A 19410-nucleotide genomic window follows, 5' to 3' on the forward strand; every position below is an offset into this window, starting at 1 on the left:
AGGCGCCGATAAAACCAACCACATATATGAGCTTGATAAAACCCCATGATAGAAGTGCGATGATAAATCCACATGATAGAAGGCGATGATAAAATCCACATGATAGAAGGCGATGATAAAACCTCACATGAATATAGGCGACGATAAAACCCACATGATAGTAGGCGATGAATAAAATCCCCATGATCGAAGTCGATTGATAAAAACGCACATGATAGAAGGCGATGATAATCCCACCATGAAAGAAGCGAACATAAAATCCCCATGAAGAAGTCGATGATAAACACCCCATATAGAAGCGACAATAAAATCACATGATAGAGGCTACATAAAAACCCCATGATAGGCGGCGACCGATAAAAACCCACATGATAAAAGCTTATGATAAAATCCCACATGATAGAAGGCGATGATAAATCCCACATGATGAAGCGATGATAAAATCCACAGTGATAGAAGGCTATGATAAAAAATCCCACATGATCGAAGGCGATGAAAATACCCACATGATTAGAAGCGATGATAAAATCCAACATGATAGAAGGCGATGATAAAAACCCCAAATGATAGAAGGCGTGATAAAAATCCACATGATAGAAGGCGACATAAAAACCCACCATGATATAAGGCGATGATAAAACCCACATGATAAAGGCGATGATAAAAACCCCACATGATAGAAGGGCGGACAATAAAAAACCCACATGATAGAGGCGATGATAAAATCCACATGATAGAAGGCGATGATTAAAAACCCACATGTTAGAAGTGCGACAATAAAAACCCACATGATAGAAGGCGATGACTAAAATCCCAAATGATAGGAGCGATGATAAAAAAACAACATGATAGAAGGCGACAAAAAAACCCACATGATAGAAGGCGATGATAAAAATCCCAATGAATAGAAGGCGATGATAAAAACCCAATGATAGAAGGCGGACAATAAAAACCAACATGATAGTGAGGCGATGATAAACACCCACATGTAGGAGGCGATTGATGAAACCCACATGATAGAAGGCGATGATAAAATCCCACATGATAGGAGGCGACGATAAAAACCCACAAGATAGAAGGCGACGATAAAAACCCACATGATAGGAGGCGACGATAAAAACCCACATGATAGAATGCGACGATAAAAACCCCATGATAGGAGGCGACGATAAAACCCCACATGATAGGAGGCGACAATAAAAACCCACATGATAGAAGGCGATGATAAAATCCCACATGATAGAAGGCGATGATAAAATCCCACATGATAGAAGGCGACAATAAAAACCCACATGATAGGAGGCGATGATAAAAACCCACATGATAGAAGTCGATGAATTAAAATCCACATGACAGAAGCGACAAATAAAAAACCCACTTTATAGGAGGCGTGATAAAAACCCAAATGATAGAAGGCGATGATAAAATCCCAACATGTCAAGGAGGGACGATAAAAACCCACATGATAGAAGGCGACAATAAAAAAAACACATGATTAGAAGGCGACAATAAAAAACCCACATGATAGGAGGCGATGATAAAAAATCCCATGACAGAAAGGCGATGATAAAATCCCACATGATAGAAGGCGACAATAAAAACCCACATGATAGGAGGCGATGATAAAAACCCACATGATAGAAGGCGATGATAAAATCCCACATGAGGGAGGCGGAACGATAAAAAACCCACATGTAGAAGGCGACAAAAAAAAAATCCCAACATGATAGAAGGCGACAATAAAAACCCACATGATAGAAGGCGACAATAAAATCCCACATGATAGAAGGCGACAATAAAATCCCACATGATAGAAGGCGACGATAAAAACCCACATGATAAAAGAAGGCGGACCAATAAAAAACCCACATGATAGAAGGCGACAATAAAACCCACATGATGAAGGGACAATAAAATCCCAAAGATAGAAGGCGACGATAAAAAACCCACACATGATAGGAAGGCGCAATAAAATCCCACATTGATAGAAGGCGACAAAAAATAAAACCCACATGATAGAAGCGACGATAAAAAACCCCAACATTGATAGAAGGCCGACAATAAAAAACCCAACATGATAGGAGGCGATGATAAAAAAACCCAAAGATAAAAAGAAGGCGATGAAAAATCCCCACATGATAGAAGGCGACGATAAAAACCCACATGATAGAAGGCGACAATAAAATCCCACATGATAGAAGGCGACGATAAAAACCCACATGATAGAAGGCGACAATAAAAAACCAACCCAGATAGGGAGGCGATGATAAAAAACCCCACTGATAGAAAGGCGATGGATAAAATCCCACATGATAGGGAGGCGACGATAAAAACCCCAAAATGATAGAAGGCGATGATAAAACCCAACATTAATAGAAGGCGATGATAAAAAACCCACATGAGAAGGCGATGTAAAAATCCCAACAGATAGGAAGGCGACAAAAAAAAAAAACCCAAGGATAGGAAGGCGACAATAAAAACCCCAAATGTAGGAGGCGTGATAAAAACCCACATGAGAAGGCGATGATAAAATCCCACAGATAGGAAGGCGACGATTAAAAAAACCCAACAGATAGGAAGGCGACATAAAAACCAAAATGATAATTGGTACGATAAAAACCACATGATAATTGGCTACGATAAAAACCCACGATAGCAGGTGACGATTAAAAACCAATATGATAGGAGGCGGCGATAAAAACCAATTTGATAGGAGGAGATGATAAAAAACCCACATGAGGCAGCAAGGCAAAAATAAAAATCAATAAAAATATAGGATGCGATGATAAAAACCCACATGATAGTTGACGATAAAAACCCACATGATAGCAGGCGACAATAAAAATCAATATGATAGGAGGCGACGATAAAAACCCACATCATAGTTGACAATAAAAACCCACATGATAGCAGGCGACGATAAAAAACCCACAAGATAGGAGGCGACGCTAAAAACCAATATGATAGGTGACGATAAAAACCCACATGATAGCAGCCGATGATAAAAAATCCCACATGATAGGAGGCGACGATAAAAACTCACATGATAGCAGGCGACGATTATGATAAAAACCCACATTATAGGAGGCGATGATAAAAACCCACATGATAGGAGGTGACAATAAAAACCCACATGATAGCAGGCTACGATAAAAACCAATATGATAGGAGTTGACAATAAAAACCCACATGACAGGAGGCAATGATAAAAACCCACATGATAGGAGGTGACGATAAAAACCCACATGATAATAGGCAACGATAAAAACCCACATGTTAGGAGGTGACGATAAAAACCAATATGATAGGAGGTGACAATAAAAACTCACATGATAAGAGGCGACGATAAAAACCCACATTATAGGAGGCGACGCTAAAAAACCCACTAGATAGCAGGCGACGATAAAAACCCACATGATAGGAGGCGACAATAAAAACCCACATGATAGCAGGCAATGATAAAAACCAATATGATAGGAGGCGACAATAAAAACCCACATGATAGGAGGCGATGATAAAAACCCACATGATAGCAGGCAATGATAAAAACCAATATGATGGGGGTGACGATAAAAACCCACATGATAGGAAGTGACGATAAAAACCCACATGATAGGAGGCGACAATAAAAAACCCACAAGATAGCAGACGACAATAAAAACCCAAATGATAGGAATGCAACGATAAAAACCCACATGATAGCAGGCGACGATAAAAACCAATATGATAGGAGACGACAATAAAAACCCACAAGATAGCATTTGATGATAAAAACTCACATGATAGCAGGTGATGATAAAAACCCACATGAAAGAAGGCGACGATAAAAACCCACACAGTAGCAGGCGACGATAAAAACCAACAGGGTAGGAGGTGACGATAAAAACCCACATGGTAGGAGGCGACGATAAACACCCACATGATAGCAGGCGACGATAAAAACCAATATGATAGGAAGCAACGATAAAAACCCACATGATAGGAGGCGACGATAAAATCCACATATTAGCAGGTGACAATAAAAACCAATATGATAGGAAGGTGACGATAAAAAACCCACATGATAGGAAAAGTGACGATAAAAAAACCCACATTATAGGAGGCGACGATAAAAAACCCACAAAGATAGCAGGCGACGATAAAACCCCACATGATAGGAGGCGACGATAAAAACCCACATGATAGGAGGCGATGATAAAAACCAATATGATAGCAGGCAATGATAAAAATCCATATGATAGGAGGCGATGATAAAAACCCACATGATAGGAGGCAAGGATAAAAACCCGCATGATAGCATGCGACTATAAAAACCCACATGATAGGAGGCGACGATAAAAAACCCACATCATAGGATGATGAAAACCCACATGATAGGAAGGCAACGAATAAAAACCCACATGATAGGAGGCGACGATAAAAACCCACATGATAGGAGGCGACGATAAAAACCCACATGATAATAGGCGACGATAAAAACCCACATGATAGGAGGCGACGATAAAAACCCACATGATAGGAGGCGACGATAAAAAACCCACAATCTAGCAGGCGATGATAAAAACCCACATGACGGGAGGTGACGATAAAAACCCACATGATAGGAGGCGACAAAAAAAACCCTCATTATAGGAGGCGACGATAAAAACCCACAAGATAGGAGGCGACGGTAAAAAACCCACATGACGGGAGGCTACGATAAAAAACAATATGATGGGAGACGACAATAAAAACCCACATGATAGGAGGCGAAGATAAAAACACAGGGCATAGGATAGGAGCTACGTTAAAAAACCCACATGATAGAAGGCGACGTTAAAAACCCACATGATAGAAGGTGACAAGATAAAAAACCAATAAAGATAGGAGGCGACGATAAAAACCCACATGATAGGAGGCGACGATAAAAACCCACATGATAGGAGGCGACGATAAAAACCCACATGATAGGAGGCGACAATAAAAACCCACATGATAGCAGGCAATGATAAAAACCAATATGATGGGGGCGACGATAAAAACCCACATGATAGGAAGTGACGATAAAAACCCACATGATAGGAGGCGACAATAAAAAACCCACAAGATGGCAGACGACAATAAAAACCCAAATGATAGGAATGCAACGATAAAAACCCACATGATAGCAGGCGACGATAAAAACCAATATGATAGGAGACGACAATAAAAACCCACAAGATAGCATTTGATGATAAAAACTCACATGATAGCAGGTGATGATAAAAACCCACATGATAGCAGGCAACGATAAAAACCCACATGATAGCAGGCGACGATAAAAACCCAATGATAGGAGGCGACTATGAAAACCCACATGATATTAGGTGACGATAAAAACCCACAAGATAGGAGGCGACGATGAAAACCCACATGATAGCAGGTGACGATAAAAACCCACATGATAGGAGGCGACGATAAAAAACCCACAATACAGCAGGTGATGATAAAAACCCACATGATAGCAGGTGATGATAAAAACCCACATGATAGCAGGTGATGATAAAAACCCACATGATAACAAGCGACGATAAAAAGCCACATAATAGGCGACGATAAAAACCCACATGATAATAGGCGACGATAAAACCCACATGATAATAGGCGACGATAAAAACCCTCAGGATAGGAGGCGACGATAAAAACCCACATGATAACAGGCGACGATAAAAACCCACGTGATAGGAGGCAACGATAAAAACCCACATGATAGGAGGCGACGATAAAAACCCACATGATAATAGGCGACGATAAAAACCCACATGATAGGAGGCAACGATAAAAACCTACATGATAACAGGCGACAATAATAACCCACATGATTTATTGGCGACGATAAACCCATGATAGGAGGCGAAATGATAAAAACCCACCACATGATAGGATGGCAGCGATAAAAACCCACAGGATAAAAATAGGCCCGACGATTAAAAACCCACATATAATAGGCGACGATTTAAAAAACCCACTGGTTAAAACAGGTGACGATAAAAACCCACATGATAACAGGCGACGATAAAAACCCACATGATAATAGGTGACGATAAAAACCCACATGATAACAGGCAACGATAAAAACCCACATGATAATAGGTGACGATAAAAACCCACATGATAATAGGTGACGATAAAAAACCCAAATGATAAAAGGCCCACCGGATAAAAACCAACATGATAATAGCGACGGATTAAAACCACATGATAATAGGTGACGATAAATCCCACATGATAACAGGTGACGATAAAAACCCACATGATAATAGGAGACGATAAAAACCCACATGATAACAGGCGACGATAAAAACCCACATGATAATAGGTGACGATAAAAACCCACATGATAATAGGCAACGATAAAAACCCACATGATAACAGGCAACGATAAAAACCCACATGATAATAGGTGACGATAAAAACCCACATGATAACAGGCGACGATAAAAACCCACATGATAATAGGTGACGATAAAAACCCACATGATAATAGGCGATGATAAAAACCCACATGATAATAGGCAACGATAAAAACCCACATGATAATAGGTGACGATAAAAACCTACATGATAATAGGCGACGATAAAAACCCACATGATAAACAGGCACGATTAACAACCCACATGATAATATGGCGAACGAATAAAAACCCACATGATAAAAAATAGTGACCGATAAAATCCCACATGATAACAGTGACGGATAAACCCACATGGATAATAGGAAACGTAAAACCCACATGAAAAATAACCCAGGCGGACGATAAAAACCCACATGATAACATATGTGACGAATAAAAACCCACATTATAATAGGCACCGATAAAAAAACCCACATGATAACGGCACGATTGAAAACCCACATGGATAATAGGTGTCGATAAAAACCCACATGATAAAAAACCCAGGCCGGAACGATAAAAACCAGCATGAATAATGTGACCGATAAAGGAACCCCATGATAATAGCGATTGAAAATAAAAACCCACATGATAATAAGGCCAACGATAAAAACCCACATGATATAGGTTACGGATAAAAAGCCCTCATATAATAGTGACGATGAAACCCCACATGGACAGGCAACCGATAAAAACCCGACATGCTAAAAAATAGGTGTCCCGATAAAACCCACATGATGAAATAGGCAACGGATAAAAACCCAATGATAACAGGCATTGAAAAAATAAAAAACCCAACATGATAATTAGGTGACGATAAAACCCACATGATAACATGCAACCTATGAAAACCCGCATGAATATAGGTGACGATAAAAACCCAACTATGATAACAAGGCAACGTACAAACCCACTTGTATAGGTGACGATAAAAACCCACATTATAACAGCGACATAAAACCCACAAGATATTAGTGACTAATAAAAACCCCTGGTATAGGTGACGATAAAACCCACATGATAACAAGCGACGATAAAAACCCACATGGATAATAGGTGACGCTAAAAACCACATTATACAGCGAACGATAAAAACCGACCATGATAATATTGACGATAAAAGCCCATCATGATAACAGGTGACGATAAAAGCCCACATTATAACAGGTGACTATAAACCCACATTATATAGGTGATGCGCTAAAACCCACATATACTATGCGACGATAAAAACCCACATGAATAACAGCAACGATAAACCCACATTATAATAGGTGACATAAAAACCCACATGATAAACAGGGGGAGCAGGCGACGATAAAACCCACATGATAATAGGTGACGATAAAAACCCACATGATAATAGGCAACGATAAAAACCCACATGATAACAGGCAACGATAAAAACCCACATGATAATAGGTGACGATAAAAACCCACATGATAACAGGCGACGATAAAAACCCACATGATAATATGCGATGAATAAACATACCCCGAAACCCACAATGATAATAGTCAACACGATACAAAACCCCATGATAATAGGTTACGATAAAACCCACAGATACAGGCAACGATAAAAACCCACATGAAATAGGTGACGATAAAACCCCATGATTCAGGACGAATAAAACCCACATGATAATAGGTGACGATAAAAACCCACATGATAATAGGCAACGATAAAAACCCACATGATAACAGGCAACGATAAAAACCCACATGATAATAGGCGACGATTAAAACCCACACAAGCACAGGTGATGATAAAAACCCACATAATAAGGCGATACTGTTTCTACTTATCATTCCAAATAACTTCATTGAAGAAATAAGAACGTCTAAAGTCTCTTTATTAAGTTAATGAGGCTTATAACTATACGGTAAATTTCTAGTTAACTAGCAAAATAAACAGATCATTTATTTCTGTAGTCATGTCATTAATCGCCTTCGAATATCTGGGATACACCACACGGCCCATTCGACATAAAGACAAGCACCACCACCACCACCACCACCACCACCACCTCCTCCTCCTCCTCCTCCTCCTCCTCCCCTCCTCCCATCGATTTATCTGAATACTCATAAACCTTTAAATTGGGATTAGAAGCGAAGTATCATGATTCTTATATATCTTATCTACTTCTATTCTCCCCTTTTTCATTCTAAATTCTCTTCCCTCCTCACGTTCTTTTTCTCATCTGTTCTAATCGTTTCATCGAAGTCGGCAGCTGATCGATGCCAACGGACCCTCGAACCTCCCTCTTCTATTAATAGATTGTTAAATATGCAGTTTGATATACCTATCAACACATGATCAGTAACTTTGAAATTGATAGCGCTCACGCCGAAAATAGTAACTCTGAAATTGATAGCGCTCGCGACTAAAATAGTAACAACAACTTCAAATTATAATTGCAGTGACCAAGATGGGAGTAATAAGTAACGCAGAATCTCTAAACAAAGATGAGAGGCAAATTGCCTACAAGGGTTTATTAAATGTGTATTTCTGGTGATAGAAGTTCACTCTCGACGTGGTTCGGAAGTAACGTAAAGCCGTTGGTCCCGTTGCTGAATAACCGCTGGTTCCATGCAACGTAAAAACACCAGACAAACAAAACAGACAATTAACAATCACCTAATCTTATCAGTATTTCCTGAACTGATACCTTACGCGTTTCCTGGTATATTCAAATTCAAATTCATGAGATAACTAATTGTTACGAAAAAAATACTGTATATATGATGCATTAACATGTACACAAACACAATACAATGTGTGTGTGTGTATTTGTTTTCCCATTTATTGAGGCAAAAGTGAAGAGCACCGTACTTATAAGTTCATGGAGTAGGCAGACTACGGAAAGAGTGAAGAATGTCTTTGTGGAAATGTGTTAAGAGAGGAGCTTTATTGCTGGAAAAACGGATTGCCAAAGAACGGTATTCATAAGTATAATTTGGAAAGAAAATGGTTAGTAAAGAGTTTGTTAGATTATGTGCTTGTACAGAGTAGAACGAAGAGGGATTAGCAAGTTGATGAACGTAAAGGCGAGACGAAAAGTGACTGGAAGTATCCCTGGCCATTATGTGATTTAAACAACTTGGTCAGAACTAAGTTCAAGTTAAAAAAAAAAAGCGGCTGTAAATTTAATGAATAAAAGTGAACTGAGCATGTTTGTGTAAGGTCAAAAGGAGGTAATAAGTAAACGCAGGTACGAATCGAATAATTATACGCTGTAATCTTAATGTATAATAAAAGTTGTATTGTAGAATTCAATGTGAAAGGAAGATAATTGGGAAAAGGACTGAAATGGGATGAACTGTGTGGGTGTAAGGAAGTGTTTGCTATGAAAAACTTATATAAAGAACTCGGAAATAAGAAGGAAAAGCTTTGTATGGCATGCATGCACCTGAAAAATCTTATAACAGAACAGATAATAAGGTAATGTGAAAGGTTCTGAGTCTGTTTGGTATATATGATAAGCTGTATGAGAATGATTAAACGTTTTAACGGTGGAAGGGAATTGTGTGTTAAAAGTGCTTGTTTTGAAAGTCATAAGAGTTCTAAGAGAGTATCATATTTCATTGCCAGTTCAATGTCTTTATGAATGGAGTTATAGAATAGTAAAATATATACCGGTACTTATTGGATGATGGCAGGATAAAAGAGATGAGTCTAGTTACAGAATTAGTGAGGAACATGGGATGGCTGAGAAGGCACTTGAAAGCTACAAAATACAAAGTGGGTAGTATGTGTGAAGGGATATTTAGCCAACTTCCCTTTAGGAAACTGATGTGTGAATGCTGAATGGGAATACAAGTAAAAAGGTCGATGCTGTTGATATTAACTATTTCATAAGTGGTACTGCATACAAGGGTAGCGGGCGTGACAAGATGGATCAGAGTCGGTTTAAACGTCTGTTCATGAGGGAAAAATAGAAGACGATGGATTGATGAAAAGAGTGTAGCATAATTTGGAACTGTTATGAAAAGAGTGAGGATAAGCTGAGTTAGAAAGTGCTGCTGGATAGATGGAGTGGAAGAGGTGCTGAAATAGAGGGGCCTTCATGTCTAGGAAGTGCAGGAGCGCATGTTAAACAACACGAAATGAGACAATATGGGTGCAAGGTGTTCGATGCCCGGCTGATAAATCCTCTGCCTGGGTGTTCGAAGCAGCTAATCTTATAGACATTTTCTGCACAATATTTCTATCCATAATTCAGCAATGTAAATGAACGTTGTATTGTTTTTCTCTAGCGTCTTCCCCTGTTATGGAAAACGGCCTAACAAGAAAACATTTGCGCGTGCAACATCACTGAGTTCCGGGTACGAGAACAAATAGAATGAGGGTTGATGTGATGCACTGGTGCACTTACTTACCCAACCACCCTGGGAAGCTATCCACGGCGCCAGGTGTCTCTCGGTCACCAGGCCCATCACGTCGATGAGGCCGGCCACATACTCCGGATGTCCTGAAAACATAAAAAGAAATAGAATGGTTTTATCGGCGTTGTGAGCAAAACTTCTAATCTGGACAAAAGACGCAGTCTGCCTTTAAATAAATAAAAAAAAAAAAAAAAATGTAAGGAGGTACAAATAACAGATTAATCTTGCAGAAGCTGCAACATATCTCCTTCCACCTGATCTTGGGTTGCCTTCCATGAAAAATAATAAGGTGCTATTATTTGCAATGAAGAGGCGAGGCGGCAACGGCTTTGGAATTTTCTCCATGCTCACTTTCACCTCATGACAACACTTTAGTGCCAATTCGACGACTGATCACATAATGTTAACATAATTTCGCATTTAATATTTTCTCGAATCCCCTTTTTCTTTAATAGAGAAGTGCATCATGATGCCATATTACACACACACACACACACACACACACACACACACACACACACATATATATATATATATATATATATATTATATATATGTGTGTGTGTGTGTGTGTGTGTGTGTTTGTGTGTGTGTGTGTGTGTGTACACATTAAGCTACAAATGTCCTTTGATATCTAATTCGCTCTACCTCAGAATTAATATATTTTCATATATGTTGATAATAATTTCGTCTGCTCACGGGCGCGAACCTCGGAACCAAGAAATCAGGACGTACAGTGAAGCGCTCTAACCACACAGCTATCCCGTGAGGTAAAAGTTAACGCCGCCTCTCACCTACAAATCCCTGTCGCGCTCAGGTATTCATTGTTTTGATGTTTTGAAGTCGGCATCAACTCACCTCGACCCTGATAACTGTGAAGAGCTTTTGTCGCACGTAGCCAATTTATGAGTCTTATCACATCACCGTGATTCTTACATATACGCATTAAACTACAAATGTCCTTTAAAATCTAATTCGCTCTACCTCGTAATTAATATATTTTCATATACTAATTCCGAGGTAGAGCGAATTAGATATTAAAGGATATCTGTAGCTTAATGCGTACATATGTGAATCACGGTGATGTGATATGACTTATATATATTATATATATATATATATATATATATATATATATAATATATATATATATATATATATATATATATATATCATATATATACATTAAATATATTGATATATATAGATATATAGATATATATATATATATATATATATATATTTAAATATATATACATATAATCTACGGTAGTATTACGCGTGCAATTTTTTAACTCTTATGAAAACAGCCCAATATTATTTCTTTTAAAAAATATCGTATATAGACATGAGATCAACAATAACAGTATACAAATACATAGAAAATAGATTCAATTCGTGAATAAATTTAAATATTTTGTGAATGCTATTAAAACGAAACAATAGTAGTAAATTAAATACAATTCAAATTTGGCTGAATATGTGGCCGGATATTCTGATCAAAACGGCACCAGGATAAAACCTTCCCTTATAACATCTACATAATTATATGGTCCGACTTTGTCTGAACAGTATCATCAATGTAGCAGAAACGTAAGAGCATATTTCGAATCCTCGCGAAAAGTTCTATAAGAATAATATTTTATTTTTCTCTTGACAACTAATATTTAAAAAGTTAGCATGCGAATTTTCGAATCAAAACGGTGCAAGGCTTAAAAACCATCCCGTAATATCATCGTTATTTTTCATCGCAGAAGAAAAGTAAGAGCATATTGGGAATCCTCGTGAAGAGTTCTATCAGAATTATGTTTTCTTTTTATTCCTCTCTGCGAATAATAATAAAGAAGTTAACATGGCCGGGTATCTGGATCAAACCGGCACCCGTATAAGTTTACATGTATGTTCCGACTTTGGTTGATTTCGGTCCAGTAGTTTCGCCGTCTATGCCGAACATACACACATAGATAGTCAGAGTCAGTTTTTTTTCTTCTTTTAAGAAAAATGCATATAAAATGATAGAATGACAGATAGAGAAGTGCAGTGAGAAGTATGGAGGGTACAGCGAGTTGTAAAAGGTTGAGCTCTTTAGTCTTACGAAGGATCTGTGTTCCCGAGGTGGTGGAGTCATGCAAAACGAATGAGGGTTATGACAGGCTAGTTACAAGAGAACATCATTCATGAGGTTTGAAAAGAAGTACTAAGAAAAAAGTTGAGTAAGTCTTAGTTTAACCAGACCACTCACTGAGCTGATTAACAGCTCTCCTATCCTAGGGCTGGCCCAAAGTTTTAGATATTTTTCCGTGGCTAGGAACCAATTGGTTACCTAGTAACGGGACCTACAGCTTATTGTGGAATCCGAACCACATTATATCCAGAAATGAATTTCTAAGCACCAGAAATAAATTCCTCTGATTCCACGTTGGCAGAATGAGGAGTCGAACTCACGCCTACCGAATTGTTGGGCAAGTACGTAAACCACTCGTCCAACGAGCAACTAGAAGTACTAAGAGAGACCTCGAGGTGCTAGAAAAATGGTCTTGAAGAGGCGGCTGAATGGAAGGGAATTTATCAACCACAAACGCTAGAATGATTGCAAGATGACAGGTAAGTGGGGTTGTGTATGGAGAGGGGTTCAGTGCACTAATGATGGGCCTTTAGTCGAGATTCATGACGCGATTCATTCTGGGAAAGTTTTCTGCACAGATCCACGCTTGATGCAGCAGCGAAAGGTCGAGTCTGGCGGTGACTGCTGGCTCCCAATTTGACTGGAAACTGTTTATTCGTGTCATACGAGAACATATCACGTAATCGTTGATTAGCTATTGACCAGTGTACGTGCACAGTCATATTTCGTCATGAATTCAAAACCTCTCACAAGGACGAATAGAACTGGCTAAATCTGGTTAGCCTGATTGCGTAACGTGTAACCCCGACTGCTTATCCAAGGATGTGATAATGATTCCTTCAGGAAGTCCACATGACCGTCCCAATTGATGATATGCCGACCACGCTCTTGGATTTAATTCTTAAAGCTTCAAAGTGTAAAAATGGCAACAAAAGTCAATATAACTTCTTTAATAAATGAGTAAATTTCGCATAAATGTTAAAACTAAGATCTGTTTATACGATCATCAACAACTGAATAAGTCACATTATGAATCTCCCTCCTTCACTAGTGACAATTAAGTAAATAAATACAAACTGGGAAACCCTTTTTTACTTTACTGATGAAGAGACTGGAGCGAATATCAATGATGATTAGTCGAAAAAAACTCATAACTATATTCACATGCATGCACACACACACACACACACACACACACACACACACACACACACATATATATATATATTAAACTATAATATTTATATATATATAATAAGAGTATGTATGTATGTATGTATGTATTAACTGAATCAACAAAATTTGGAACGTGATGAATATATAAATAAAGGTAAGAGCCACGAATAAAGTGAAACGGTGGAGTAGCTGCAAGATCTTTCGATCCTTTAATTTAAAGGACGTTGAGTCGAAAGATCTTGCAGCTACTCCATTGTTTCACTTTCCTTCGTGGTTTCTACCTTTATAATATATATATATATATATATATATATATATTATATATATATATATATATATATATATGCATGTTTGTTTGTGTGTGTGTAAAAATATTTTTCTGTGAAACAGGATGCGTATCAAGTATAAAAGGCCCATTAAAACATTCTGGTTTAAAGCCAAGGACTATACTTCGCGGCGAAAATCGCCGAAACATTTCCAAAAATTTCGGTGGAATGACTCCCACCCTATTCAAGAAGCAAATACATAATCTTAGCCAGTGCATGTAACAGGGTGTCTCACAAGAAAAACAACAAAACGGTCATGGCTACATTCAGACTTTTAACCACTGAATCTTGAATGAACGCGTTCTGAAGTAAAACATCAGCAGTACGCTGGGTCCCCTACACACACACACACACACACACACAGCATCATTCACCTTTCTCTTGCTTATACCCTCGTGATTCCTGAATAGCAGGATCCCTCTTCATGAATACCTTTTCACTTTAGCTATCTACCCAAACCTTTCTAGGCCTTCCTCTACATTCTTCCTCTGTCACTTCTCAATTCTGCACTTTTTTTTCCACTTTTCCTACGTGACCGAAAATACTTTGATTCACGCCCTTTTGACCACTTGTATGTGTCTCTACAGATCTCACCTTTGCATATACTCTGCAAACAGTTCACTCCAACAGATGCATATGGGTGTGTCTATGCATAATCCAATTTCTGTCTCATTCTTCAATAACACACAGGTAGCACTCAAGGTCATCGTTGAATGCATTCTACGAAATTTCGCGCAAGTAATAGAAATGGAAACCTTTCAACCCCCATGAACAACAGATTCTTATTCCATGGGAACCATCGTGCACAAAAATAAGAATAAAACTGTCAAAAATGAAAAAGAAGAAAAGGAAAATATCAAGAAGAGCCAAATCGTTTCCTTGTGTCACGAACTACATACCTCGATCGTTCTCGGCGAGGAAAACTTCATTGGCCTAAGAATATCAAGCATGACTGCTATAGTAGATTCACATCAACCGTGCATCCGATGTCTAGGGCAGTCTCTTACGACGCTTCTGATTGGCTGTAGATAAGCCAATCACAGGGCTGGAAACTGTCTCTCTCGAGAATCCACATGGGTAGGATCTATGTTCCGTCTCTCTTGAGAGATACGTCTTTCAGGAGAGGTGGAACATACATCCTGCCTATGTGAACTCTCGAGAGAGACCGAGAATTTCCAGCCCTGTGATTGGCTTATCAACAGTCAATCAGGAGCGTCGTAGGGGACTGGCCTAGACATAAAATGCACGGCTGATGTGAATCTACTATAGTATCTTCTCCTACTCCTACAGCCCTTATCAAAACTTCATCAATATTGTAATTATCAATGCTGATCTAAAAGATATACTCCAATAGCTTATCAACTCCATTGTAACTACACCCACCGAGGTATTGTAACCCCTTGACTCTTCGTCTAACATTATGTCAGCGTGGGAGCAACCGGGCAAGGACAAGGGGCAATGTCTTCATTACCATATTCATGAAGAAAAAGTGCTTTATCTGTACCTGTCCATCAGTCTGGCTGATACCCTGATACCCGCCTCTCTCTCTCTCTCTCTCTGTCTCTCTCTCTCTCTCTCTCTCTCTCTCTCTCTCTCTCTGTTACATTATCTCAGCAAACTTGAATGATCTGTGAGAACTGTATTCCAGTCGTGTGCCAGCACACGTGAACATGTGCGTGTCCGTTTAAAAAGAGACTTTCATCCAGTATAAAGCCCGAAATCCAAAAATGCAGACTTCTGGTATAGAGTATTTACTGCATTATGAAATCCCTTAATTATCTAATATATAATATCAGGCGATGCAAAAATAAATAAAAGATTATTCAAATAAGTATGTAAAAATAATAAGTAATTACATATTGATATCAAATGCCAAACATATAACAAATGCTACGTGTAAATAATCCCCAAGCAGTAATTTATATTCATGATATCTCTAGATACTTGTTCATGAATTTCTCAAGCTTACAATAAAAAAATAAAAAAAAGACTAACCGCTACATACGTTTTCTTTTGCATATACGTGATATATATAAATATATATAAATATATATATATATATATATATATATATATATTATATATATATATACTATATGGTGCATATATTAATGATATATATATATATTATATAACTATATATATCTATATATATATATATTTATATATATTAAATTATATATATATATATATATATATATTATATATATATATCATATAGCATATCTATACATATATATGTAATGTATTATATATATAAATATATATATAATATACTATATATATATATATATATCTGAATACTTATCACATCACCGTGATTCATATAAATCATTCGAGCTACAAATGTCCTTTAATATCGGATTGCTCTACCTCGGAATTGATATATTTTCATATATGTACCGAAGGGGAATTTTTAGTTGATAATAATTTCGTCCACCCATGGGATCGAACCACCGTCCAGTGGACGGGAAACGAAATCAGAAAACGGACAGTGACGCTATCGAGTCGGCCAGCATAGAGGCTATAAGTTTTTATCGATTCTGACCATTAGAAATCACCGTCGATCTCGGTGTTTTCGTAATTAGAATCGATATGAAACCCCTCAACCATGCTAGCCGATTCGAGCGTTTGGCCAACGTAGCCTTGTATATATACATGATATATATATAATAATATATATATATATATATATATATATATATATTATATATATATATAATCGTATAAGCGTATATATGATACATATATATACATATATTATATATATATATATATCTATATATATATATATATATATATATATATATATATATATATATATATATATATATAACATATTGTTGAACAGTTAGATGTAATGAAACGGATACCTTGAATAATCCCCCTGTATATCATCGGAAGAGGCAGCATAACTAATATATTAATCAACAGGATTTCCTTCTCAGACTATGACGTAAACACTGCATCACTAATTGTGATCCTGGAAGGTCTCACACACTAATCCAGACGGATACGCGGCAGTTCTTTCTGGATGTGAAATGTGCTTCGTTGTCGAACTGCTCAGTTCCAGAGGTCCTTTATTCCTCGCCACCTCAGGGCAGGAACAGCCTCCCCGAGGATGATGTCGTGCAATTGGAGCCTCTTCAGAAGCCCAAGCTAAGATGATGCAATTCGCTTTGTATTTTAGTCATTCAATTAAATTTTCGTTTAACTATTTATATGTTAATTCTTCTATTTTTCTAATAACTGATCTCCTCTTTCTGTATTTCCCATTAGTTTCTGATACTTCTTTCCAACGAACACCGGATTCTTTGGAACCTTGAATTTCAAGTTACTGGGCCCTGTTGGCTTGTTCCACATGAATAAAGTTCATCTTCTTCTTAATACTAATAATAATAATAATAATAATAATAATAATAATAATAATATAATAACATTCACTATACGGGTCGGTTTCGTGGCCTCAGAATCCTAAGAAGCAATCGCACTCCATCCATAGGATTCTTGGCTATCTGGATCAATATGAACTGTGTTTATTTATTTTGATGATATGCTACGATGATAAAAACCCTTCATCTAAGGAGACTTAAAATTAGACATCCATTTTGTTTTCATGATAACTTACAGTACTTAAGTACATGTTTAAATCTGAATTTGAATTTCATTGGGCGAAAACTATTTGCATATAGGCTATAAATTTGATTTCAAAAATGCATATCGTAATAATAAATGACTTATGGCGTCCCACAAACATGGAATACAGAAGCCCACACTTCCAATAACGTCGTAGCATTTTACTTTAAAACATGATTTTGGATAACTAAATTCGCTTGACTCTAAATATCGTTATAACTCATCGCGTGAAGGTCACGAAAAACGATTCCTTTGCAAACCAGAAACAAAAGGTGAAACAGCCGATGTTGAGATTCGTTACTGATCATTCGTATGCGATACACAGTGGTACTACACATACCAAAACATCTCAATACAACGTGAGCATTACGTCTCAATTCTTCTGGTTACACTATCTTTAAACTGAAAGTCACTAAATCCTGTCAGGAATTATAAGAGTACGGCCTGTTCGCCCACAGAAGTGAATATGGTTTGGGGTACATTTATAAAGTAGCCCAAAGCAGAGGAGTGCCTACCCTAGCGAAGGTTTTTGATCCCCTTGGGGAGGATAAACTCCTACGTGGCAGATGAGACTTTACATAACAGGCCAATGTCCATCACATTCTCACTCCTGCGGCGTGCCAAAAACATAGTGGGAGTTTCGTCGTACTGCATGTGCAAGTCACCAAATGGCCGAGAGCATGGGGGTTGCAGCCCCACACCCTGTATCTATTTCCACATAGCAAGAAAGCAAAAGGGCCATATACAACAGCTAATTTATTTAAGGAGGAGAAGTTGGATGTTTTGGCCCTGAGGGAGGCAAAGGTGAAAGGACATCTACAGCGATGGAGAAGAAAAGAAGCTGATCGTGTCTGGGGCAGCTGGAAAGATGCAGCACTGTCTTTTGTCAGGATACATCAAGCTGTGTTAGGTCTACCTGCATAAATAAAATATATATATGTACAATATATATATATAGATATATATATATATATATATATATATATATATATATATATATATATATATACACACACACACACATATATATATATAATATAGTAGTATATATATATATATATAATATATACATATATATAACCAATAGGTCCCAATTCCTGTTTCCAAAAACTGGCGAAGCGTCATGAATGTCGAAGTTGTATGCAACTGTACGAAAAAGTTGGAAGCGGAAGAGATGAACTGTTTGTGTTTCATATAAGGAATAAAAATTGAAAATATGCAAAGCAGAGATATTTAGAAGTGATAAAACGGTCAGCAAAGAGGCAAGTGTGGATCAGCCTTCTAAGGGAGTTAGGCCATGTGGAAAGAATGGAGGAGATAGGCTGGTGAAAAGAGAGCATAATTT

At 37.7% G+C, this 19410-nt stretch overlaps 1 protein-coding gene across 3 annotated transcripts in view; it reads right to left on the bottom strand.

Moving 5' to 3' along the window:
• The window catches only part of LOC135219533 (bcl-2-related ovarian killer protein-like), a 293728-nt gene that overhangs the window by 116070 nt on the left and 158248 nt on the right, over positions 1-19410 (bottom strand). For all 3 annotated transcript variants that reach the window (XM_064256369.1, XM_064256367.1, XM_064256368.1), the window contains exon 6: positions 10797-10888. In XM_064256369.1, coding sequence (XP_064112439.1) covers positions 10797-10888 — 92 coding nt within the window. The remainder of the gene's footprint in view (positions 1-10796; positions 10889-19410) is intronic.

This window comes from Macrobrachium nipponense, chromosome 1 (assembly GCF_015104395.2).
Source record: "Macrobrachium nipponense isolate FS-2020 chromosome 1, ASM1510439v2, whole genome shotgun sequence".
NCBI classification, from domain to species: Eukaryota; Metazoa; Arthropoda; class Malacostraca; order Decapoda; family Palaemonidae; genus Macrobrachium; species Macrobrachium nipponense.